A 25,262-nucleotide genomic window follows, 5' to 3' on the forward strand; every position below is an offset into this window, starting at 1 on the left:
ACAGCCTGCAGGGCACACAGAACTTATAGGTATGTTTAGGGTGACTAAAAGTGCCCACAGGAAGCAGGAGAGCATCAACCACAACTTCAAACAGCCTGCAGGGCACACAGAACTTATAGTTATGTTTAGGGTGACTGAAAGTGCCCACAAGAAGCAGGGGAGCATCAACCACAACTTCAAACAGCCTGCAGGGCACACAGAACTTATAGTTATGTTTAGGGTGACTAAAAGTGCCCACAGGAAGCAGGAGAGCATCAACCAAAACTTCAAACAGCCTGCAGGGCACACAGAACTTATAGTTATGTTTAGGGTGACTAAAAGTGCCCACAGGAAGCAGGAGCGCATCAACCACAACTTCCAACAGCCTACAGGGCACACAGAACTTATAGTTATGTATAGGGTAACTAAAAGTGCCCACAGGAAGCAGGAGAGCATCAACCACAACTTCAAACAGCCTGCAAGGCACACAGAACTTATAGTTATGGATAGGTCAACTAAAAGTGCCCACGAGAAGCAGGAGAGCACCAACCACAACTTCAAACAGCCTGCACGGCACACAGAACTTATAGTTATGTATAGGGTAACTAAAAGTGCCCACGAGAAGCAGGAGAGCACCAACCACAACTTCAAACAGCCTGCAGGGCACACAGAACAGTCACTCACACTACACACTGAAGAAGCACAACAAGACACTCACAAATCCAGGAGAGGGCTGGAGACTTGACAGGGCATTCCAGGGGAGGGATTACTGAATCATATGTATCCATAAATTTTTTATAACTATATTAAAAATCAACCTTTTGATATCATTTCAGTCCATTGCTTTAATTGTATCAATTTGATGTTTATGATTATGTGTTTTTCACGATAGCCAGCTTTCCTGTCTGATTTGTCTGCCTGGGTAGACACCTTTGCACAAAAATTGTTTTCCCTGACCCAGGAGTACGATCCACATCAGGGGGTCCTTGTTGCCCACAAAACAAAAGGAGACAGGCCATACTAGCACAGGTTCTTTGCAGCACAACATAACTGCAAAACAGTGGTACAAATGTAAAGTGGCAGACAAGTGTGTTTGCTGGCACAGCAGCTTCCGCCATTCCGTAGTGAGGCCCATGGGCTCAGAATGAAGCCCCCTGTTAAGACTTCATTAGTTTGAGTTTGAAAGAGGGGGCACCTTTGATGCATTGTAAGAAGCACAATATGGAGAATTTTACCTTCTTAGATTAATCATTTAACACAAGCAGCGTTCACCTTTCAAATGTTTTTTAATTAATGATGTGTTTTTGCTACTTATAATTACATTCATATCTATACAAGAATTATTCATTGTTTAAATACAGAAGAGTTTCAAGAAATGTATACATCTTTAATACAGTAAACTTTATCAGAACCTGATTCAGACAGTTCACAGTTCTAGAATATGTCTGTAAAACGAACAGACCCTGCAGCATCTGGTATAAACCAAGACCAGTCTCTATTCAGTCTGGTCTTTGAAAATAATAAGAATGGAAACATTTTAAGCTGAAAATCCTCACCAGCAGGTTATGCAAAAAAAAAAAAAAAAAAACTTTACAGTGAAAAAAACCCGTAACATGCACTGCTGGATGGGAGGAATGGTACACTACTAGTGATTTTTCCTCAGTTTTTCCTTATTGCCTTAGGTCGAGAGGTAAATGTAATAACATGATTCCTGTTCATGTGTGTATGCGTTGGTGCCTGATCACATAGTATGGCTGTCGGAATCCCTTTCCGCAGTAAGCACACGTGTAAGGTTTCGCTTCCGTGTGTTTGACTGCCTGGTGCTTCACAAGGGCTGACTTATTCCTAAAACGCCTCCCACAGACAGTGCAGGTGTAAGGCCGCTCGCCAGTATGTGTTCTCTGATGTTTAACTAGAGAAGACTTATCCGTGAAACCCTTTCCACATTCACTGCAGACAAAAGGTTTCTCTCCAGTGTGGGTTCGCTCATGTTTGATCAAGGATGCCTTATGGGTGAAACAATCGCCACATGTGAGACACGCAAAGGGCTTCTCTCCAGTGTGTATCATCCGATGGGCTGTCAGCTGTGATGACTGACGGAACCTCTTACCGAAGTCACTACATGTAAAGGGCTTCTCTCCAGTGTGTGTGCGGAGATGTCGGTCGAGGCAGGATTTCTGTCTGAAACTTTTCCCACAAACACTGCATTTGTATGGCTTCTCACCTGTGTGTGTTCGCCGGTGTGTACTAAGGGACGACGAGTCACCAAAACACTTTCCACAAAACAGACAACTGTAGGGCTTTTCTCCGGTGTGTTTCCTTTGATGAATAGTTAGAGTTGAGATATGGCTAAAGTTCTTGTTGCATTCTTTGCAAGTGTACTGTTTCTGCTCTATATGTATTTGTTGGTGATTAATCAAGTGGGACGACTGGTTGAACCTCTTCCCGCATTCTTTACACTCATAATGTTTCTCTCCTGTGTGTATTAGCTGGTGCCGTAGCATGTGAGATGAGGAGCCAAACCCCTTCCCACATTCGCTACATTTATATGGTTTCTCTCCTGTATGTATTTGCTGGTGTTTTATCCTTGTGGATAAATGAGTAAAACTCTTCCCACAGATGGGACACAAATATGGTTTCTCGCCTGTATGAGTCCTTCTGTGGCTGTGGAACGAAGAAAGGTACATATAGCTTTTTCCACATTCAGTGCACGTATAAATCCTCTGGTGGGTCTTTCTTCTGTGGTAAATAAATAATTAATTACCGGTTCTATTTTTCAGGATACTCATATAAACAGATAGCTCAATAAATAAGAGTCAGGATTCGAGGTATCTTGAGTCTACAGGCTTTAATCAGGCATAAGGGACAGGAACAGGACAGCCTGCATGGGAATAGGATGGCAGCTGCCGGGGGCAGGAATGGAATGAGCGCTAACATCACATTAACAGTACATAGTATATATATCAAAGCAATTGCATTACATTCAATACAGTAGGCGTAGCAGTAGGCGTGACTCGTAGCAGTCGCGAAAGATAAGGCATAAAGTAGGTGTAACAAGAGGCGTGTACAGGGCGTATACATAGACATGTGATATGAACGTCACAGAAGTGTCATGAAATGGGCGGAAACATGGAGGGGGCTACCTGAGGAGCTGGGACCTCTAACCTAGTGGTGCGCGCAAACGGGCAATGACGTGTTACTAGGGAGAACTGGGGGCTATGACTTCTGCGCTAGAAGAGGAGACTACAGTCTGCGGAGTTAGGGCGACATGTACCTAAGGCATATCTGGTATCTGGTGTTTGGAGAACATGTTGATAGAATCCAAAAGTTATCAGGGTAAAGGCTACTTGACACTAAGGCTGGTGCATGCAGTATTCTACATGTATTGCGTGTGCTAGGAATATTCTATGAATATTAATACAGTATTTCTCTTACATGGAGACAGAAAGGCTAGACTATGGCTGAAACTATTGATGCGATTCAGTAGCTTAGGAATGCAGAGAAGGAGGGCTGAACTGATAACTAGAAGCATAACATACTCTTGGCAGACAGGCAGGCAGAGCTAGGCCGGGCCGGGCACTGTGAGGCAGGAAGTAAGCGAAGGGTCAGGGATACAGGTGGGGGCTGTATCGCTCCTCGGAGAGGGTTCAGGAGACATGAGCTTGAATCCGGTGTCCGGGCCCTTTTGAGGCCTAGAAACGGGGACATTATTCTGAATTAACGTGCACACTGTAAAACGTGGCAACATAGGTTTACATAGGCCTTATACTCGTTGCTTTCACGAGAACTGGAAACTGGCATACTAGAGTTGGACACAACTAGAATTGCGTCTTTTATCGATCATAGGGGGATACACATGCATATCGATCATGCACATATAACATAAGATGAGGAACACGTAGGCACATATAACATGGCAAAATTTACTTTTCCACATTCCCTCCTTGTGCCCTACGTTTCCATCAGGAAACATCAATATTCATGATACCATCTATCATTTCATATAGCATCATTTGCTCGTCTCGAATTGTCTTGGAACGGGACTTAGGACTAGGAATACAGGATGTAGCACAAATGCCGCAAATCGCAGGGCCACATTGTAAACAGAGGCAGCAACTGAATATGATCATTACTGCTATACCTAGGAATGACAATACTTTCCATCCCCAGGCGGAAATAATACTCCAGAGCCAACCGGACCATGTCCAGGTGCCTGGATTCTGGTGTAACTGATGGGCAATTTTATGAAGTCTGGTTATAGCTGAATAAACAGACGGCGCGTTATTAGGAATGAAAATGCAGCAACTAGATCCGATGACTCTACAAGCTCCTCCTCTATCGGCCAGTATGACGTCAAGAACGAGACGATTTTGGAGCACGACAAATCTCATAGCAGATTGCTCTTCAGTTAAGTTACCTAGAGCAGAAGTAGTCTCATTCACTACTGCTTCAAGGGTTCTGGTTAACCTACGGATTAACTTACTATTCTGGACAGGTCCTATAAAGAAGAAGAAACCTTTATTGAAATCTTGATATTGTTCTAGGGTAGTTTCAGTTTGATCGACAATCGGGGACTCGATCTCCCTTCTATGTCTGATGTGTACTAGATGCGTGTTTCTGTGATAATCAGATGGGGCTAGAAAAACTGGTGGCAGTAGGAAGGCAATGTAACATGTTCCATCCCAATCGAGGGGCAGACGAACATATGCGGTCTGACCACAAACAAAATAAGAATGACGTGAGGCTTTGAAAATAGATTTCCCACTGTCACTATACTCGACAATAGTAGTACAATCACTATGTCCTACATGTGTGGATCCATTCTTTCTGACACATAATTCGCCTTTGACTGGTAATACTGAAATAGCAGGCAAATCTGGAGTAGTATCGGACTGAACATTCAGGACCATGAAATTCGAGGAATAGTTACCTAAATCATATACTTCATTTTCTAGATCTAACCCTGTTCTATGGGAAAGACCTTGCTTGTCTGGGAAACATGTTCGATTCAGAAGGGACATGTCAGTTGAGGATGACGTTAACGTGGACCATGCTCCACACGAACCATTATGTGAAAACGGATAAGGAAAGAGTGGCAGAACTCCCTTCGGTGTCTGGAAAGGGGGGAGTCGACCACACACCCAACAATTAGTGGCATTGCTGGTCTGGTGTGAATAATGCAACATTCGGATAAATGTATTGTTACGCATAGCAAGACGATAGGATAGCTCGTGAGGAGGCAGGTCACTAAATGTGTGCTCTACTGTAGTATTGGAAAACATATGTACATGTGAAATTGGAAAACATAAATGTAAAGCATAACTTGTGCAGATAACCATAAGACTCAAAAACATAAGAAATAACAAAGTGACGATGCATCTACTGCAAACATTTTTTCGATAACGGATTCTCTTAGAGTTTTGACTAACTCTCTCACTATGTGGGTCTATCTCATACATGTCAGGAACCTGTCTAACCGCTTCACCCGAGAGGGACTTAAACAATTAAACTGGCTGACTTATTTTACTAGACCTGAGTTTCTGTTTATACTCCTGCTGCGGAGTTTTCTCTAACAGGGGAATTTTCGATTCAGAGTCTGTATCTGGGCAGTCTTTAGGAATAAGGCAGTCCTTAGCAAAAGTTTTTTCTCGTAATCCATGGAATTTTCTGATATGGCTCAGGTGGACCCATCCTTTTCTGCCTTCAAGTTTTACGGCGGTCCTTGTTGTCAATAAAACCAGCTGGGGCTCCTTCCACCGGGGCTCCAACGGACTTGAACGATCGAAGTTGCGCACCAACACCAGGTCGCCTGGAATGACTTCATGCGGTTTCACCTCGGTGTTGTCTGGAAATGCGGCGGCAACCTGTGAACGACAAGAGTGTAGGGCAGACATCAAGGAAGCTAGGTAATCTGTCAGCATATTACTGGAAACATCGGTAATCTTTCGGGGTCTAGGTGTACCCCACATATTAGGGGGGCGGCCGAATACGACCTCATACGGGGACAGACCTGATCTGGAATGTGCAACCATCCTCATATAGAATAGAGCAACTGGCAGAGCTACTAGCCAGTCTAAACCTTTTTCTTTACATACTTTAGCAATGCGGATTTTTAGAGTCTGATTATGTCTCTCTACGAGACCGGCTGCTTCAGGATGGCGTACACAATGGAACTTCCACTGGTACCCTAACAGAAGGGAAATTTGTTTCATTAGTTCAGATGAGAATGGCTGGCCGTTATCTGAATACACGACCCTAGGTAATCCATAACGGGGAAAATACTAACAAACCAACTGCCTGGCAGTGGTCGCAGCTGTGTAATCTGGGACTGGATATGCTTCTGTCCACCTGGACAAAGCGCATACAACTACGAGGACATACTTGAAACCTCGGCATCGCTCCATTTGAATATAATCCATCTGGAGGACTTCAAAAGGGACGGTCAGGAGGTTGGAATCCCCCTTGTTCCACCGGGACACTTTTACCTGGATTGAACTGGCAACATATCATACAGGTACGGACTTTCTGCTTGGCTGCAGCTCGTAAATGCTTGTAGAACCAAATGTTCTGAATACTGTCTAACATGGCTTTTTCTCCTAAATGTGCAGGACTATGTGCGGTATTAATAATGACTTGAACCATAGAGTCGGGGAGAAACCATGTGGCTTTTCCCTTCGTCAACCATCCTTGATCTGTTTGGACCCCTCCTTGTTCGGACCATTTCTTGATTTCATCGGGAGTAGCATGTGACTGGATATCTATGACATCTTGGGTAGGGTCCTTAACTGTCATACAAGTAGTCTGTTCTGGAGTGTCTGTCTGTGTCGTGTTAACTGGAATGTCTGGAGTCTGAGCTGTAAGCTTGGCTGTTCGATCTGCTAGATCGTTACCTTGGGAAATAATGTCAGTGACTTTCGTATGTGCCTTGCACTTCATAATAGCGATAGCTGTCGGTAAATGTATTGCATCTAACAGAGCTTGAATAAGGAGACCATGCTGAATCTTGGTTCCATGAGAAGTCATAAAACCTCTTTCTTGCCAGAGCACTCCAAAGTCGTGTACGACTCCGAATGCATAACGTGAATCTGTGTATATGTTTACTTTCAGGTTCTTGGCACGTATGCAGGCTTGGGTCAGAGCGACTAGCTCTGCTGCTTGAGCAGACAGGGTGTCAATACGATGTGTCTCTATAACTTCGGTTTCAGTAGTCACTGCATACGCGGCTACTAGTTCTCCTGTACTTGTTCTCATACATGAACCATCCACATAAAGTGTCAGGTCGGGATCAGGTAATGCAATATCTGTCAAGTCTTGTCTTGGCTTTGTCATGGTGTTAACAACTTCCACACAGTCATGTGTGGCAGGATTTGAAGTAACTGACGGTAACAGTGTAGCTGGATTTAAAACGTTGCAGCGCCAGATTTCTATGTGTGGCTGGAACAGTGTTAGTTCATAACCTGTTAAACGTGCAATTGTCAAGTGCTGAGTCTGGGTTCGGTTTAAAAGAACTTTCACGGAGTGTGGAACTTGTACTGTCAGGGAATGTCCTAACACTATGGAATCACTTTGTCTGATAGCTAGTGCTGTGGCTGCAACTGACTTGAGGCACGCAGGTAGAGCCTGGGCCACTGGATCTAATGTGCTAGAAAAATAAGCACAGGGCTTGTATTGTCCTGCTTGATCTTGTGTGAGAACAGATAATGCAGTACCATCACGTTCAGTAACAAAGAGTGTAAAAGGCTTACTATAGTTCGGTGTTGCTAGAACGGGTGCATTACATAAGGCTTTCTTTAATTCATTAAAAACAAGTGTATGTTCCTGGGTCCAAGGGAGGACAGTCGATACGGCTGCCTCCTGTGTCGTTAACTGTATCAGTGGTTTGGCTAGAAATGCATACTGAGGAATCCATTGTCTACAGTAAGAAGTGAGGCCGATAAAAGCTCGAACCTCCTTCTGGGTCTTGGGCTGTGGAAGACATGCTATTAACTGGATACGGTCAGGTGTCAACTGCCTACCCCTCTTGGACAGTAAGTGTCCTAAGTAGACCACTTGCTGGACACAGAATTGAAGCTTCGAAGGGGACACCTTGTGCCCCATCTCGGCCAGAAAATACAGGACTTGAAGTGACGCACGTTCGCAGTCACGTTCAGAACGGGCTGTGATCAGTAGATCATCGACATACTGGAGCAGGGCAGTGTCAGTTGGCATGTGAATATTGTCTAGTTGTCTTTTAAGTGCTTGACTGTAAATGCTAGGACTTTCTGTGAAACCTTGAGGAGCTCGTGTAAATTTATAGCTCCTTCCATTTAAACAGAAACCGAAAAGAAACTGGCTGTCTGGATGAATGGGAACACTGAAAAATGCGTTCTTGAGGTCAATAACTGTAAAGAACGTGGCTTCAGAATCAATGGCTGTCAATAGGGAAGAAATATCCGGGACTACTGGATACTGGGGAATGATACATTTATTAAGTTCTCAGAGATCAATCACTAATCGATATACTGGAGGTGCATTTGGATCAGTACGTTTCAGGACTGGAATGATAGGAGAATTACATACATTGGAGTCAGTTTCTACAACCACTCCTTGAGCAATAAGTTCGTCAATAATTTTGGATAAGGCTGCTACAGCCTCAGGTGGCAATTTGTACTGTCGGATTCGTGGTAATACTACACCTTGTTTCAGAGTCACACGATGGGGTGTGATCTGCATACAACCTACATCAGTTGGACCTTGCGCCCATAAATGCTGTGGTACATTCAATAATCTTGGATCAAAATCTCGTAATACATAATGACCTTTAAAGACTCTCAAAAACAAACAAACCCCCTCTGGGGAGCAACAAATTACTGCTCCTAATTCTTTTAATGTCTTGATGCCTAACAAATTTTCTGGACAAGACTTCGTAAGTAACAAATCAGTAGTTCGGGACAATGGACCTACTTCTAGAGAAACTGGTTTCGAAATTTCATTAACAATTGGCTTTCCTGAAAAACCAAGGGAAACATTTCTAGAGCCTGAGAGCGGAGCCCCTGGAACCTCGTCATGACTGATGGTAGTCCTACTTGCCCCTGTATCAATCAGAAACTTTCTGTCTTTCCCTAATACTTGACTGTGTACATAGGGACCCTCTTGATCTACAGGTATCTCGATGAGAGGCAAGCCTACCTCCCTCTCTAGGCTGTTTCATGAATACGGTTGATAATCTGGATACTCGGACTGTGCATACTGGTACATCTGCTGTGTAACATGCTGTGTTGCAGCTATAGGCTGCGGTACTGTAACTGTCTGTTGTGCATTCTGTGGTGACTGAGAAGTCTGTGAGACTTGTTCTTGTCTAGGCGGACGTGGTCTTTCTTTAGTTTTACCAGTAGCTATGTTATGTTTCAGAACTGCACACTCGTTTATAAAATGACCTGGCTGTTTACAGTAATTGCAAGTCCCTTTAACGGGAACTGCAGGATGACTGGCTTGATTCGGACCCCTCTTCTGACTGTCTTGGGGAACAGATTGTGCAACTAATACTTTCATTTTCGTGTCTTTCATACGTCTCCTTTCGTGTTCTTGTTCTTCCCTGATTCTGTTCTGGTGATACTGGAGCATTTGTAACATTTGTGACGGAGTATTAGCTTGCCAGGTACTTTCGACTTTCAAAACTCGGTTTTTAACTTGTGGACTTGAATTCTCGACTAGTTTAGTAACAAAAAGATGAGGGTATGATTCACTACTTGTTTTCAAACCACTATTAATAATAAAACATTTCTCAAACCTAGAATAAAAATCACTAGTATCTTCGTCTTGTTTCTGTTTACAGGCTGAGATGGCATCCCAATCTTCCTTTTTCGTGGCTAGTAATCTTGGCAAAACTTGTATTAACAGTTCGGGCAATTCTTTAGCTTTATCCCCAAGACCGGTACCTGGTACACGTGTATTATCTTCAGTTTCTAGAGCTGTCCAATCTATCTTTTTCTCTCCCACCTCCCATTCTTTTTCTTTGAGTTTTTCATATATGCCCGCAGGCAACAGGACCTTTAACATTTTAATGATATCAGGATACGTGTATTCTCCCATACGGAGCATGTCCTTTAATTCTCGATGGAACCCTGCTGGATCTTTGTCATGACAGGGAATTAACTTCTTCATTTCTAAGAGTTCCATCTTTGTAATAGGGGTGTAAACAAATACTCGTTCTAGACCACCACCCACTTTCTTGACTGGATGTACTTCTCGTAACGGATTCTGTCTGTCTATGTAGAATGATTTACTTTCTGGGGGTGAGACGTGAACAAAATGCGGATTCAGAAACGTTCGGTACTTGTGGCGCTGTTCTAAAATGACACTAATTAAATCGGTGCCTAGACCTTTCCATCGGTACTGGAGTAACTCGTTTAATACATCATGTAGGGGACCTGGATCGGAATGCTGATCCTCATACAGCGTGATGAGGTGCTGGATCATATACATACCCACCAGTCGCTGCTCGGCTGGGGGCAGTTTCAGAAACGTCTGAGCCACTATTTCATCTGGAAAAGTGGTCGAATCAGTAGTCCACCGGACTGCTGATCGGGCTAGTTCTTGTTCATGCATGGTACTGAGCTCGCTATAACCTATTCGCGATTTCAGGATTTTATCTGTAACCTGGAATACTTGTTCTAGAGAACACTGTTCTGATGCTGGAGAGGGAAAAACTTTCTTGTAGTCTAGGCGTGAATGTCGGTCGGGAAGTCTAGTTCTACCTACATACGCTATTCTGGAGGGATTCTCGTCGTCTACCTCTTCACTGGAAGAGTCATTCTCTTTCTCGGTTACTTGTGTTGCTTCTCGTTTCTCGTGTAACTTTATTATTTCCCTACGGATTTTCTTGTACATACTCTCTATACAGTTCTGTGTCTTGTGTCTTCCCTCGGCTATATGATCACTCCACCTGGTCAAGACTTTCATTTCTTCTGGATCTTTTCCTGGATAATCTTGTTCTCTTATTAAACAGTTAATTAGAAACTTTAAAAGCATGAGCTGAGTCTCGACTTTTCTTTGAACCATGGCTTCGCGAATACTTTCTGGATCCTTTCCTGTACGGATAAAACGATATATTCTGTCTAGATGTTCCTTCATATCGGGCAGGGTGTCCAAATAGTCGGTCACCCGTCTTAAACGTAATGAATATATAACCATAGTACCATCGCCTGGGACTGGATCATAACGACATTCGGTAAGTGCTCGCTTGATATCTGCGAAGGTATGAACTTTTGGCGTACGCTGTAACGCTAGTTCATGTAGCGTCATACGTCTGTGTTGAGGCGGGGTACCAGGAGGACTTCCCCCCACGGCTCCTAAACTGGAATCGTCGGTGGGTACTGTACGTGCTGGCAGAGTGACTGGTAGAACGGGTACATGTACTGTGGACTGGACCGGGGGTGCTGTAACATTAACTGGACCCACGGGACCAGTGGCTGGAGAAACAGGAATTACATTATTTACAGGAGCAGGCGGGACAGGATTTGCATATTCTGGGACTGTATCGTCCAAGTAGGACGACAGAAAAATATCAGCTGCGGTCGGTTTATGACGTAGCTTAGTCGGAACTAGTGATGGCGGAAAATTACTGGATGCCTCGGGGGTTGCCTTTGGCAAGCCCTCGGCAAGAAGAGGATACATACCCTTAATAAGGGCATTCCTCTGTCTGTCTGACTGTTCTGCTTTAACTCGTTCACCTATTTCGATTAATTCCCTTTCTTGGGCTTTCTCTGAAGATTCTCTACTTAATTCTGTTTTTCTGATTTCTTTTTCAGTTCTTTTATGAGATTCTTTGCGCCATAACTCGATGGCATCTTTCTGGGACTGTCTGGCTTTCTTTTTCCATAATGCTTCTTCTACTCGCATGATGCACTCGGCATCCCATGTGCCTGATACAGGCCATCTATATTTCTCTTCGAGATGTCTGGTATAATCAGACCATAAGTCTAGATATATTATGGCACTTAAGCCATGCTTGTGATACATAAAATGTCCTGGACTGTCCCTAGGAGGGACAGGGACTGCTTCCTCGAGCAGCCCTTTTCTGGTCTTTAACTGACGTAACTTGGAGAATAGAGGCATAACGGGAATACACTTGAAATACAATATACAATAATCACAATAATAACATATCAGACAAAACGTTCATACCACGACATAAAAATACATGAATAACATTAAAATAACAGTTCGGACAGAATATTGCCTGGTATACTGAGAACAGAACACATGAATTTCTCGAGAACAGAACTTACTAGAATTACTAGATGCACTGCTGAAACAGTACGAAACATACCGGTCCCATAAAGAGACACGTCAGGACCCGCATCCACCTAGGTGGACACTTCGTGTTGGATCTGCGTACCCAAACCCACGGACCAGAGACAAATTAATGACTCTGTCTAGATACTACCCCAGCAACGGTACTCACCGGGCAGCAAGAACGGAAGGCCTCGGACTGGACTGGACTGGACTGGACCACTACGACGTCGGACTACGAACTTCGGACTTCAGTTACAGGTGGGCCTCCGGATACCTCGGACCTTGTACTCTCGGCTTGGGCTCTGGTCGGGACTCGCCGCGTTCCACACCGCCTCGTCTGGATGCTGGACCGCAACCTCCGTCTCCTCCGTGGGCCTGAGGGATACTTGAAGCAGAAATATCTGCACGTGCACGGTATGGTTCCGTCACGGCTGCAGAGGGTCAGGGGGCCTGCGAGGCTTCGCCGGCGCGTGGGGAAAGGGCAAGTCCCTATTCGGGCGCCATTATGTGGTAAATAAATAATTAATTACCGGTTCTATTTTTCAGGATACTCATATAAACAGATAGCTCAATAAATAAGAGTCAGGATTCGAGGTATCTTGAGTCTACAGGCTTTAATCAGGCATAAGGGACAGGAACAGGACAGCCTGCATGGGAATAGGATGGCAGCTGCCAGGGGCAGGAATGGAATGAGCGCTAACATCACATTAACAGTACATAGTATATATATCAAAGCAATTGCATTACATTCAATACAGTAGGCGTAGCAGTAGGCGTGACTCGTAGCAGTCGCGAAAGATAAGGCATAAAGTAGGTGTAACAAGAGGCGTGTACAGGGCGTATACATAGACATGTGATATGAACGTCACAGAAGTGTCATGAAATGGGCGGAAACATGGAGGGGGCTACCTGAGGAGCTGGGACCTCTAACCTAGTGGTGCGCGCAAACGGGCAATGACGTGTTACTAGGGAGAACTGGGGGCTATGACTTCTGCGCTAGAAGAGGAGACTACAGTCTGCGGAGTTAGGGCGACATGTACCTAAGGCATATCTGGTATCTGGTGTTTGGAGAACATGTTGATAGAATCCAAAAGTTATCAGGGTAAAGGCTACTTGACACTAAGGCTGGTGCATGCAGTATTCTACATGTATTGCGTGTGCTAGGAATATTCTATGAATATTAATACAGTATTTCTCTTACATGGAGACAGAAAGGCTAGACTATGGCTGAAACTATTGATGCGATTCAGTAGCTTAGGAATGCAGAGAAGGAGGGCTGAACTGATAACTAGAAGCATAACATACTCTTGGCAGACAGGCAGGCAGAGCTAGGCCGGGCCGGGCACTGTGAGGCAGGAAGTAAGCGAAGGGTCAGGGATACAGGTGGGGGCTGTATCGCTCCTCGGAGAGGGTTCAGGAGACATGAGCTTGAATCCGGTGTCCGGGCCCTTTTGAGGCCTAGAAACGGGGACATTATTCTGAATTAACGTGCACACTGTAAAACGTGGCAACATAGGTTTACATAGGCCTTATACTCGTTGCTTTCACGAGAACTGGAAACTGGCATACTAGAGTTGGACACAACTAGAATTGCGTCTTTTATCGATCATAGGGGGATACACATGCATATCGATCATGCACATATAACATAAGATGAGGAACACGTAGGCACATATAACATGGCAAAATTTACTTTTCCACATTCCCTCCTTGTGCCCTACGTTTCCATCAGGAAACATCAATATTCATGATACCATCTATCATTTCATATAGCATCATTTGCTCGTCTCGAATTGTCTTGGAACGGGACTTAGGACTAGGAATACAGGATGTAGCACAAATGCCGCAAATCGCAGGGCCACATTGTAAACAGAGGCAGCAACTGAATATGATCATTACTGCTATACCTAGGAATGACAATACTTTCCATCCCCAGGCGGAAATAATACTCCAGAGCCAACCGGACCATGTCCAGGTGCCTGGATTCTGGTGTAACTGATGGGCAATTTTATGAAGTCTGGTTATAGCTGAATAAACAGACGGCGCGTTATTAGGAATGAAAATGCAGCAACTAGATCCGATGACTCTACAAGCTCCTCCTCTATCGGCCAGTATGACGTCAAGAACGAGACGATTTTGGAGCACGACAAATCTCATAGCAGATTGCTCTTCAGTTAAGTTACCTAGAGCAGAAGTAGTCTCATTCACTACTGCTTCAAGGGTTCTGGTTAACCTACGGATTAACTTACTATTCTGGACAGGTCCTATAAAGAAGAAGAAACCTTTATTGAAATCTTGATATTGTTCTAGGGTAGTTTCAGTTTGATCGACAATCGGGGACTCGATCTCCCTTCTATGTCTGATGTGTACTAGATGCGTGTTTCTGTGATAATCAGATGGGGCTAGAAAAACTGGTGGCAGTAGGAAGGCAATGTAACATGTTCCATCCCAATCGAGGGGCAGACGAACATATGCGGTCTGACCACAAACAAAATAAGAATGACGTGAGGCTTTGAAAATAGATTTCCCACTGTCACTATACTCGACAATAGTAGTACAATCACTATGTCCTACATGTGTGGATCCATTCTTTCTGACACATAATTCGCCTTTGACTGGTAATACTGAAATAGCAGGCAAATCTGGAGTAGTATCGGACTGAACATTCAGGACCATGAAATTCGAGGAATAGTTACCTAAATCATATACTTCATTTTCTAGATCTAACCCTGTTCTATGGGAAAGACCTTGCTTGTCTGGGAAACATGTTCGATTCAGAAGGGACATGTCAGTTGAGGATGACGTTAACGTGGACCATGCTCCACACGAACCATTATGTGAAAACGGATAAGGAAAGAGTGGCAGAACTCCCTTCGGTGTCTGGAAAGGGGGGAGTCGACCACACACCCAACAATTAGTGGCATTGCTGGTCTGGTGTGAATAATGCAACATTCGGATAAATGTATTGTTACGCATAGCAAGACGATAGGATAGCTCGTGAGGAGGCAGGTCACTAAATGTGTGCTCTACTGTAGTATTGGAAAACATATGTACATGTGAAATTGGAAAACATAAATGTAAAGCATAACTTGTGCAGATAACCATAAGACTCAAAAACATAAGAAATAACAAAGTGACGATGCATCTACTGCAAACATTTTTTCGATAACGGATTCTCTTAGAGTTTTGACTAACTCTCTCACTATGTGGGTCTATCTCATACATGTCAGGAACCTGTCTAACCGCTTCACCCGAGAGGGACTTAAACAATTAAACTGGCTGACTTATTTTACTAGACCTGAGTTTCTGTTTATACTCCTGCTGCGGAGTTTTCTCTAACAGGGGAATTTTCGATTCAGAGTCTGTATCTGGGCAGTCTTTAGGAATAAGGCAGTCCTTAGCAAAAGTTTTTTCTCGTAATCCATGGAATTTTCTGATATGGCTCAGGTGGACCCATCCTTTTCTGCCTTCAAGTTTTACGGCGGTCCTTGTTGTCAATAAAACCAGCTGGGGCTCCTTCCACCGGGGCTCCAACGGACTTGAACGATCGAAGTTGCGCACCAACACCAGGTCGCCTGGAATGACTTCATGCGGTTTCACCTCGGTGTTGTCTGGAAATGCGGCGGCAACCTGTGAACGACAAGAGTGTAGGGCAGACATCAAGGAAGCTAGGTAATCTGTCAGCATATTACTGGAAACATCGGTAATCTTTCGGGGTCTAGGTGTACCCCACATATTAGGGGGGCGGCCGAATACGACCTCATACGGGGACAGACCTGATCTGGAATGTGCAACCATCCTCATATAGAATAGAGCAACTGGCAGAGCTACTAGCCAGTCTAAACCTTTTTCTTTACATACTTTAGCAATGCGGATTTTTAGAGTCTGATTATGTCTCTCTACGAGACCGGCTGCTTCAGGATGGCGTACACAATGGAACTTCCACTGGTACCCTAACAGAAGGGAAATTTGTTTCATTAGTTCAGATGAGAATGGCTGGCCGTTATCTGAATACACGACCCTAGGTAATCCATAACGGGGAAAATACTAACAAACCAACTGCCTGGCAGTGGTCGCAGCTGTGTAATCTGGGACTGGATATGCTTCTGTCCACCTGGACAAAGCGCATACAACTACGAGGACATACTTGAAACCTCGGCATCGCTCCATTTGAATATAATCCATCTGGAGGACTTCAAAAGGGACGGTCAGGAGGTTGGAATCCCCCTTGTTCCACCGGGACACTTTTACCTGGATTGAACTGGCAACATATCATACAGGTACGGACTTTCTGCTTGGCTGCAGCTCGTAAATGCTTGTAGAACCAAATGTTCTGAATACTGTCTAACATGGCTTTTTCTCCTAAATGTGCAGGACTATGTGCGGTATTAATAATGACTTGAACCATAGAGTCGGGGAGAAACCATGTGGCTTTTCCCTTCGTCAACCATCCTTGATCTGTTTGGACCCCTCCTTGTTCGGACCATTTCTTGATTTCATCGGGAGTAGCATGTGACTGGATATCTATGACATCTTGGGTAGGGTCCTTAACTGTCATACAAGTAGTCTGTTCTGGAGTGTCTGTCTGTGTCGTGTTAACTGGAATGTCTGGAGTCTGAGCTGTAAGCTTGGCTGTTCGATCTGCTAGATCGTTACCTTGGGAAATAATGTCAGTGACTTTCGTATGTGCCTTGCACTTCATAATAGCGATAGCTGTCGGTAAATGTATTGCATCTAACAGAGCTTGAATAAGGAGACCATGCTGAATCTTGGTTCCATGAGAAGTCATAAAACCTCTTTCTTGCCAGAGCACTCCAAAGTCGTGTACGACTCCGAATGCATAACGTGAATCTGTGTATATGTTTACTTTCAGGTTCTTGGCACGTATGCAGGCTTGGGTCAGAGCGACTAGCTCTGCTGCTTGAGCAGACAGGGTGTCAATACGATGTGTCTCTATAACTTCGGTTTCAGTAGTCACTGCATACGCGGCTACTAGTTCTCCTGTACTTGTTCTCATACATGAACCATCCACATAAAGTGTCAGGTCGGGATCAGGTAATGCAATATCTGTCAAGTCTTGTCTTGGCTTTGTCATGGTGTTAACAACTTCCACACAGTCATGTGTGGCAGGATTTGAAGTAACTGACGGTAACAGTGTAGCTGGATTTAAAACGTTGCAGCGCCAGATTTCTATGTGTGGCTGGAACAGTGTTAGTTCATAACCTGTTAAACGTGCAATTGTCAAGTGCTGAGTCTGGGTTCGGTTTAAAAGAACTTTCACGGAGTGTGGAACTTGTACTGTCAGGGAATGTCCTAACACTATGGAATCACTTTGTCTGATAGCTAGTGCTGTGGCTGCAACTGACTTGAGGCACGCAGGTAGAGCCTGGGCCACTGGATCTAATGTGCTAGAAAAATAAGCACAGGGCTTGTATTGTCCTGCTTGATCTTGTGTGAGAACAGATAATGCAGTACCATCACGTTCAGTAACAAAGAGTGTAAAAGGCTTACTATAGTTCGGTGTTGCTAGAACGGGTGCATTACATAAGGCTTTCTTTAATTCATTAAAAACAAGTGTATGTTCCTGGGTCCAAGGGAGGACAGTCGATACGGCTGCCTCCTGTGTCGTTAACTGTATCAGTGGTTTGGCTAGAAATGCATACTGAGGAATCCATTGTCTACAGTAAGAAGTGAGGCCGATAAAAGCTCGAACCTCCTTCTGGGTCTTGGGCTGTGGAAGACATGCTATTAACTGGATACGGTCAGGTGTCAACTGCCTACCCCTCTTGGACAGTAAGTGTCCTAAGTAGACCACTTGCTGGACACAGAATTGAAGCTTCGAAGGGGACACCTTGTGCCCCATCTCGGCCAGAAAATACAGGACTTGAAGTGACGCACGTTCGCAGTCACGTTCAGAACGGGCTGTGATCAGTAGATCATCGACATACTGGAGCAGGGCAGTGTCAGTTGGCATGTGAATATTGTCTAGTTGTCTTTTAAGTGCTTGACTGTAAATGCTAGGACTTTCTGTGAAACCTTGAGGAGCTCGTGTAAATTTATAGCTCCTTCCATTTAAACAGAAACCGAAAAGAAACTGGCTGTCTGGATGAATGGGAACACTGAAAAATGCGTTCTTGAGGTCAATAACTGTAAAGAACGTGGCTTCAGAATCAATGGCTGTCAATAGGGAAGAAATATCCGGGACTACTGGATACTGGGGAATGATACATTTATTAAGTTCTCAGAGATCAATCACTAATCGATATACTGGAGGTGCATTTGGATCAGTACGTTTCAGGACTGGAATGATAGGAGAATTACATACATTGGAGTCAGTTTCTACAACCACTCCTTGAGCAATAAGTTCGTCAATAATTTTGGATAAGGCTGCTACAGCCTCAGGTGGCAATTTGTACTGTCGGATTCGTGGTAATACTACACCTTGTTTCAGAGTCACACGATGGGGTGTGATCTGCATACAACCTACATCAGTTGGACCTTGCGCCCATAAATGCTGTGGTACATTCAATAATCTTGGATCAAAATCTCGTAATACATAATGACCTTTAAAGACTCTCAAAAACAAACAAACCCCCTCTGGGGAGCAACAAATTACTGCTCCTAATTCTTTTAATGTCTTGATGCCTAACAAATTTTCTGGACAAGACTTCGTAAGTAACAAATCAGTAGTTCGGGACAATGGACCTACTTCTAGAGAAACTGGTTTCGAAATTTCATTAACAATTGGCTTTCCTGAAAAACCAAGGGAAACATTTCTAGAGCCTGAGAGCGGAGCCCCTGGAACCTCGTCATGACTGATGGTAGTCCTACTTGCCCCTGTATCAATCAGAAACTTTCTGTCTTTCCCTAATACTTGACTGTGTACATAGGGACCCTCTTGATCTACAGGTATCTCGATGAGAGGCAAGCCTACCTCCCTCTCTAGGCTGTTTCATGAATACGGTTGATAATCTGGATACTCGGACTGTGCATACTGGTACATCTGCTGTGTAACATGCTGTGTTGCAGCTATAGGCTGCGGTACTGTAACTGTCTGTTGTGCATTCTGTGGTGACTGAGAAGTCTGTGAGACTTGTTCTTGTCTAGGCGGACGTGGTCTTTCTTTAGTTTTACCAGTAGCTATGTTATGTTTCAGAACTGCACACTCGTTTATAAAATGACCTGGCTGTTTACAGTAATTGCAAGTCCCTTTAACGGGAACTGCAGGATGACTGGCTTGATTCGGACCCCTCTTCTGACTGTCTTGGGGAACAGATTGTGCAACTAATACTTTCATTTTCGTGTCTTTCATACGTCTCCTTTCGTGTTCTTGTTCTTCCCTGATTCTGTTCTGGTGATACTGGAGCATTTGTAACATTTGTGACGGAGTATTAGCTTGCCAGGTACTTTCGACTTTCAAAACTCGGTTTTTAACTTGTGGACTTGAATTCTCGACTAGTTTAGTAACAAAAAGATGAGGGTATGATTCACTACTTGTTTTCAAACCACTATTAATAATAAAACATTTCTCAAACCTAGAATAAAAATCACTAGTATCTTCGTCTTGTTTCTGTTTACAGGCTGAGATGGCATCCCAATCTTCCTTTTTCGTGGCTAGTAATCTTGGCAAAACTTGTATTAACAGTTCGGGCAATTCTTTAGCTTTATCCCCAAGACCGGTACCTGGTACACGTGTATTATCTTCAGTTTCTAGAGCTGTCCAATCTATCTTTTTCTCTCCCACCTCCCATTCTTTTTCTTTGAGTTTTTCATATATGCCCGCAGGCAACAGGACCTTTAACATTTTAATGATATCAGGATACGTGTATTCTCCCATACGGAGCATGTCCTTTAATTCTCGATGGAACCCTGCTGGATCTTTGTCATGACAGGGAATTAACTTCTTCATTTCTAAGAGTTCCATCTTTGTAATAGGGGTGTAAACAAATACTCGTTCTAGACCACCACCCACTTTCTTGACTGGATGTACTTCTCGTAACGGATTCTGTCTGTCTATGTAGAATGATTTACTTTCTGGGGGTGAGACGTGAACAAAATGCGGATTCAGAAACGTTCGGTACTTGTGGCGCTGTTCTAAAATGACACTAATTAAATCGGTGCCTAGACCTTTCCATCGGTACTGGAGTAACTCGTTTAATACATCATGTAGGGGACCTGGATCGGAATGCTGATCCTCATACAGCGTGATGAGGTGCTGGATCATATACATACCCACCAGTCGCTGCTCGGCTGGGGGCAGTTTCAGAAACGTCTGAGCCACTATTTCATCTGGAAAAGTGGTCGAATCAGTAGTCCACCGGACTGCTGATCGGGCTAGTTCTTGTTCATGCATGGTACTGAGCTCGCTATAACCTATTCGCGATTTCAGGATTTTATCTGTAACCTGGAATACTTGTTCTAGAGAACACTGTTCTGATGCTGGAGAGGGAAAAACTTTCTTGTAGTCTAGGCGTGAATGTCGGTCGGGAAGTCTAGTTCTACCTACATACGCTATTCTGGAGGGATTCTCGTCGTCTACCTCTTCACTGGAAGAGTCATTCTCTTTCTCGGTTACTTGTGTTGCTTCTCGTTTCTCGTGTAACTTTATTATTTCCCTACGGATTTTCTTGTACATACTCTCTATACAGTTCTGTGTCTTGTGTCTTCCCTCGGCTATATGATCACTCCACCTGGTCAAGACTTTCATTTCTTCTGGATCTTTTCCTGGATAATCTTGTTCTCTTATTAAACAGTTAATTAGAAACTTTAAAAGCATGAGCTGAGTCTCGACTTTTCTTTGAACCATGGCTTCGCGAATACTTTCTGGATCCTTTCCTGTACGGATAAAACGATATATTCTGTCTAGATGTTCCTTCATATCGGGCAGGGTGTCCAAATAGTCGGTCACCCGTCTTAAACGTAATGAATATATAACCATAGTACCATCGCCTGGGACTGGATCATAACGACATTCGGTAAGTGCTCGCTTGATATCTGCGAAGGTATGAACTTTTGGCGTACGCTGTAACGCTAGTTCATGTAGCGTCATACGTCTGTGTTGAGGCGGGGTACCAGGAGGACTTCCCCCCACGGCTCCTAAACTGGAATCGTCGGTGGGTACTGTACGTGCTGGCAGAGTGACTGGTAGAACGGGTACATGTACTGTGGACTGGACCGGGGGTGCTGTAACATTAACTGGACCCACGGGACCAGTGGCTGGAGAAACAGGAATTACATTATTTACAGGAGCAGGCGGGACAGGATTTGCATATTCTGGGACTGTATCGTCCAAGTAGGACGACAGAAAAATATCAGCTGCGGTCGGTTTATGACGTAGCTTAGTCGGAACTAGTGATGGCGGAAAATTACTGGATGCCTCGGGGGTTGCCTTTGGCAAGCCCTCGGCAAGAAGAGGATACATACCCTTAATAAGGGCATTCCTCTGTCTGTCTGACTGTTCTGCTTTAACTCGTTCACCTATTTCGATTAATTCCCTTTCTTGGGCTTTCTCTGAAGATTCTCTACTTAATTCTGTTTTTCTGATTTCTTTTTCAGTTCTTTTATGAGATTCTTTGCGCCATAACTCGATGGCATCTTTCTGGGACTGTCTGGCTTTCTTTTTCCATAATGCTTCTTCTACTCGCATGATGCACTCGGCATCCCATGTGCCTGATACAGGCCATCTATATTTCTCTTCGAGATGTCTGGTATAATCAGACCATAAGTCTAGATATATTATGGCACTTAAGCCATGCTTGTGATACATAAAATGTCCTGGACTGTCCCTAGGAGGGACAGGGACTGCTTCCTCGAGCAGCCCTTTTCTGGTCTTTAACTGACGTAACTTGGAGAATAGAGGCATAACGGGAATACACTTGAAATACAATATACAATAATCACAATAATAACATATCAGACAAAACGTTCATACCACGACATAAAAATACATGAATAACATTAAAATAACAGTTCGGACAGAATATTGCCTGGTATACTGAGAACAGAACACATGAATTTCTCGAGAACAGAACTTACTAGAATTACTAGATGCACTGCTGAAACAGTACGAAACATACCGGTCCCATAAAGAGACACGTCAGGACCCGCATCCACCTAGGTGGACACTTCGTGTTGGATCTGCGTACCCAAACCCACGGACCAGAGACAAATTAATGACTCTGTCTAGATACTACCCCAGCAACGGTACTCACCGGGCAGCAAGAACGGAAGGCCTCGGACTGGACTGGACTGGACTGGACCACTACGACGTCGGACTACGAACTTCGGACTTCAGTTACAGGTGGGCCTCCGGATACCTCGGACCTTGTACTCTCGGCTTGGGCTCTGGTCGGGACTCGCCGCGTTCCACACCGCCTCGTCTGGATGCTGGACCGCAACCTCCGTCTCCTCCGTGGGCCTGAGGGATACTTGAAGCAGAAATATCTGCACGTGCACGGTATGGTTCCGTCACGGCTGCAGAGGGTCAGGGGGCCTGCGAGGCTTCGCCGGCGCGTGGGGAAAGGGCAAGTCCCTATTCGGGCGCCATTATGTGGTAAATAAATAATTAATTACCGGTTCTATTTTTCAGGATACTCATATAAACAGATAGCTCAATAAATAAGAGTCAGGATTCGAGGTATCTTGAGTCTACAGGCTTTAATCAGGCATAAGGGACAGGAACAGGACAGCCTGCATGGGAATAGGATGGCAGCTGCCAGGGGCAGGAATGGAATGAGCGCTAACATCACATTAACAGTACATAGTATATATATCAAAGCAATTGCATTACATTCAATACAGTAGGCGTAGCAGTAGGCGTGACTCGTAGCAGTCGCGAAAGATAAGGCATAAAGTAGGTGTAACAAGAGGCGTGTACAGGGCGTATACATAGACATGTGATATGAACGTCACAGAAGTGTCATGAAATGGGCGGAAACATGGAGGGGGCTACCTGAGGAGCTGGGACCTCTAACCTAGTGGTGCGCGCAAACGGGCAATGACGTGTTACTAGGGAGAACTGGGGGCTATGACTTCTGCGCTAGAAGAGGAGACTACAGTCTGCGGAGTTAGGGCGACATGTACCTAAGGCATATCTGGTATCTGGTGTTTGGAGAACATGTTGATAGAATCCAAAAGTTATCAGGGTAATGGCTACTTGACACTAAGGCTGGTGCATGCAGTATTCTACATGTATTGCGTGTGCTAGGAATATTCTATGAATATTAATACAGTATTTCTCTTACATGGAGACAGAAAGGCTAGACTATGGCTGAAACTATTGATGCGATTCAGTAGCTTAGGAATGCAGAGAAGGAGGGCTGAACTGATAACTAGAAGCATAACATACTCTTGGCAGACAGGCAGGCAGAGCCAGGCCGGGCCGGGCACTGTGAGGCAGGAAGTAAGCGAAGGGTCAGGGATACAGGTGGGGGCTGTATCGCTCCTCGGAGAGGGTTCAGGAGACATGAGCTTGAATCCGGTGTCCGGGCCCTTTTGAGGCCTAGAAACGGGGACATTATTCTGAATTAACGTGCACACTGTAAAACGTGGCAACATAGGTTTACATAGGCCTTATACTCGTTGCTTTCACGAGAACTGGAAACTGGCATATAAGAGTTGGACACAACTAGAATTGCGTCTTTTATCGATCATAGGGGGATACATATGCATATCGATCATGCACATATAACATAAGCTGAGGAACACGTAGGCACATATAACATGACAAAATTTACTTTTCCACACTTCTCTCTGGTGTGCTACTATGAGTTGGTTGGCTTACATTTTCCTCAGTTTTAATGGCCATTTTGTGCAATTTGTGATTTCTGTTTTTTGTCTTGTGTTGCTTTTCTCTAGCTTTTTTCAGTTCTGAATAATTCACGACCATCTCTTTTCCTTTTCTTGATTTTACTAAACGAGACTTCAAAAAATGTGTAAACTCTTCTTGGTCCATTTTCTGAAATTTACTCTGGAACACACTGTCTGTTGGATTGAAAGAAAGTTCAGACATTATATCAAAAGCCATTGCAAACAGAGATTTGGTAAATCAGGTACGACTGGCAAATTTCAAGTTAGAACAGTCTTGGTAAATCCGGAGAATTTGCTAGGCCAGGGCTTATTACCTACACACCGCGGTTCAGTGTTTTTTTTTTATTGACAAGTAACATACGTTTTAAAAAAATAACTAGATAGTTCGAACAAGTCTTAAAGAGATGTAGAAAATCCGACTTTAGAAAATTCCCCCTTAATGCTCATACAACATGCTTTCAAGCACTCATTTCTAAATGTATGAGTGGATTACAAAGACCATTAAATGCATCACATTATTTAAGGAGCCAAACAGTATCACCTGCAACAAAAATGGAAGTATCTATATCATGATCAAAGGTGGATGCCAGCCAGAATGTTGACAAATAGAAGTATTTAATGAATTACATTTTCTTTAAGTTTCTAAATGGAAATATTAGAGCATTGTTTGTATCCTTATTTGATCTGGAGAGGCACAGGCAGTCAGGAAAAAAACAAAACAAAATTGAATAAATCTAATTTCTCAAGAGGCACAATCATTTTCTCATTTGCCAGAAGATTTGACCCAACCACAGCGCAGTTTGTGTGGGGTAAGGTTTATGCTTTTCATCAAAACCTAAGCAATTAAGTGAGTCATAAAAATGAAATTCCACTTGCACACTTATTGGGTTGGTTGTATTGCACTTGCATTTATTTTATGAACGGGTTATAGTAACCAGACAAGGGACCCTGTGTGCTGAGGAAATTCATCAGCTGGCTGCTGTTCGTAACGTTTATTCCCTTGGCCATCCTGCTTGCCTCCCTGATAGCGGGACCCTGTGCGCTGAGGAAACTCACCGGCTGGCTGCTGCTTGTATCGCTAATCTTCCTGGCCATCCTGCTTGCCTCCCTGTATCCCGGGAGGGATTGACCGCCCCACCGCGTGATAACTGCTTGCAGGACCCGCTTCGCGGGTGCCGCTGCGCGGTGCAAGGCGTGGG

The 25,262-nt window shown here is 44.1% G+C and overlaps 1 protein-coding gene across 1 annotated transcript; it reads right to left on the reverse strand.

The window, feature by feature from the left end:
- Positions 1-1,663: 1,663 nt before the first annotated feature.
- LOC144772179 (uncharacterized) lies at positions 1,664-24,232 on the reverse strand. Its single transcript, XM_078656316.1, has 2 exons — positions 23,991-24,232; positions 1,664-2,718 (listed from the first exon to the last, which is right to left on the reverse strand). The coding sequence occupies exons 1-2, from the start codon at positions 24,206-24,208 to the stop codon at positions 1,695-1,697; spliced, it is 1,242 nt and encodes a 413-aa protein (XP_078512442.1). The 5' UTR covers positions 24,209-24,232; the 3' UTR covers positions 1,664-1,694.
- Between the last annotated feature and the right edge of the window lie 1,030 nt (positions 24,233-25,262).

Source organism: Lissotriton helveticus, chromosome 8 (genome assembly GCF_964261635.1).
Source record: "Lissotriton helveticus chromosome 8, aLisHel1.1, whole genome shotgun sequence".
Lineage (NCBI taxonomy): Eukaryota > Metazoa > Chordata > Amphibia > Caudata > Salamandridae > Lissotriton > Lissotriton helveticus.

Excerpts from the sequence above, each read along its gene's own strand:
- LOC144772179 (XM_078656316.1), bottom strand. The coding sequence starts at position 24,208 with ATGGACCAAGAAGAGTTTACACATTTTTTGAAGTCTCGTTTAGTAAAA. Across the intron at positions 2,719-23,990 it reads CCAGAGAGAAGTGTGGAAAA|AAGAAAGACCCACCAGAGGA; the intron begins GTAAATTTTGTC and ends TATTTACCACAG.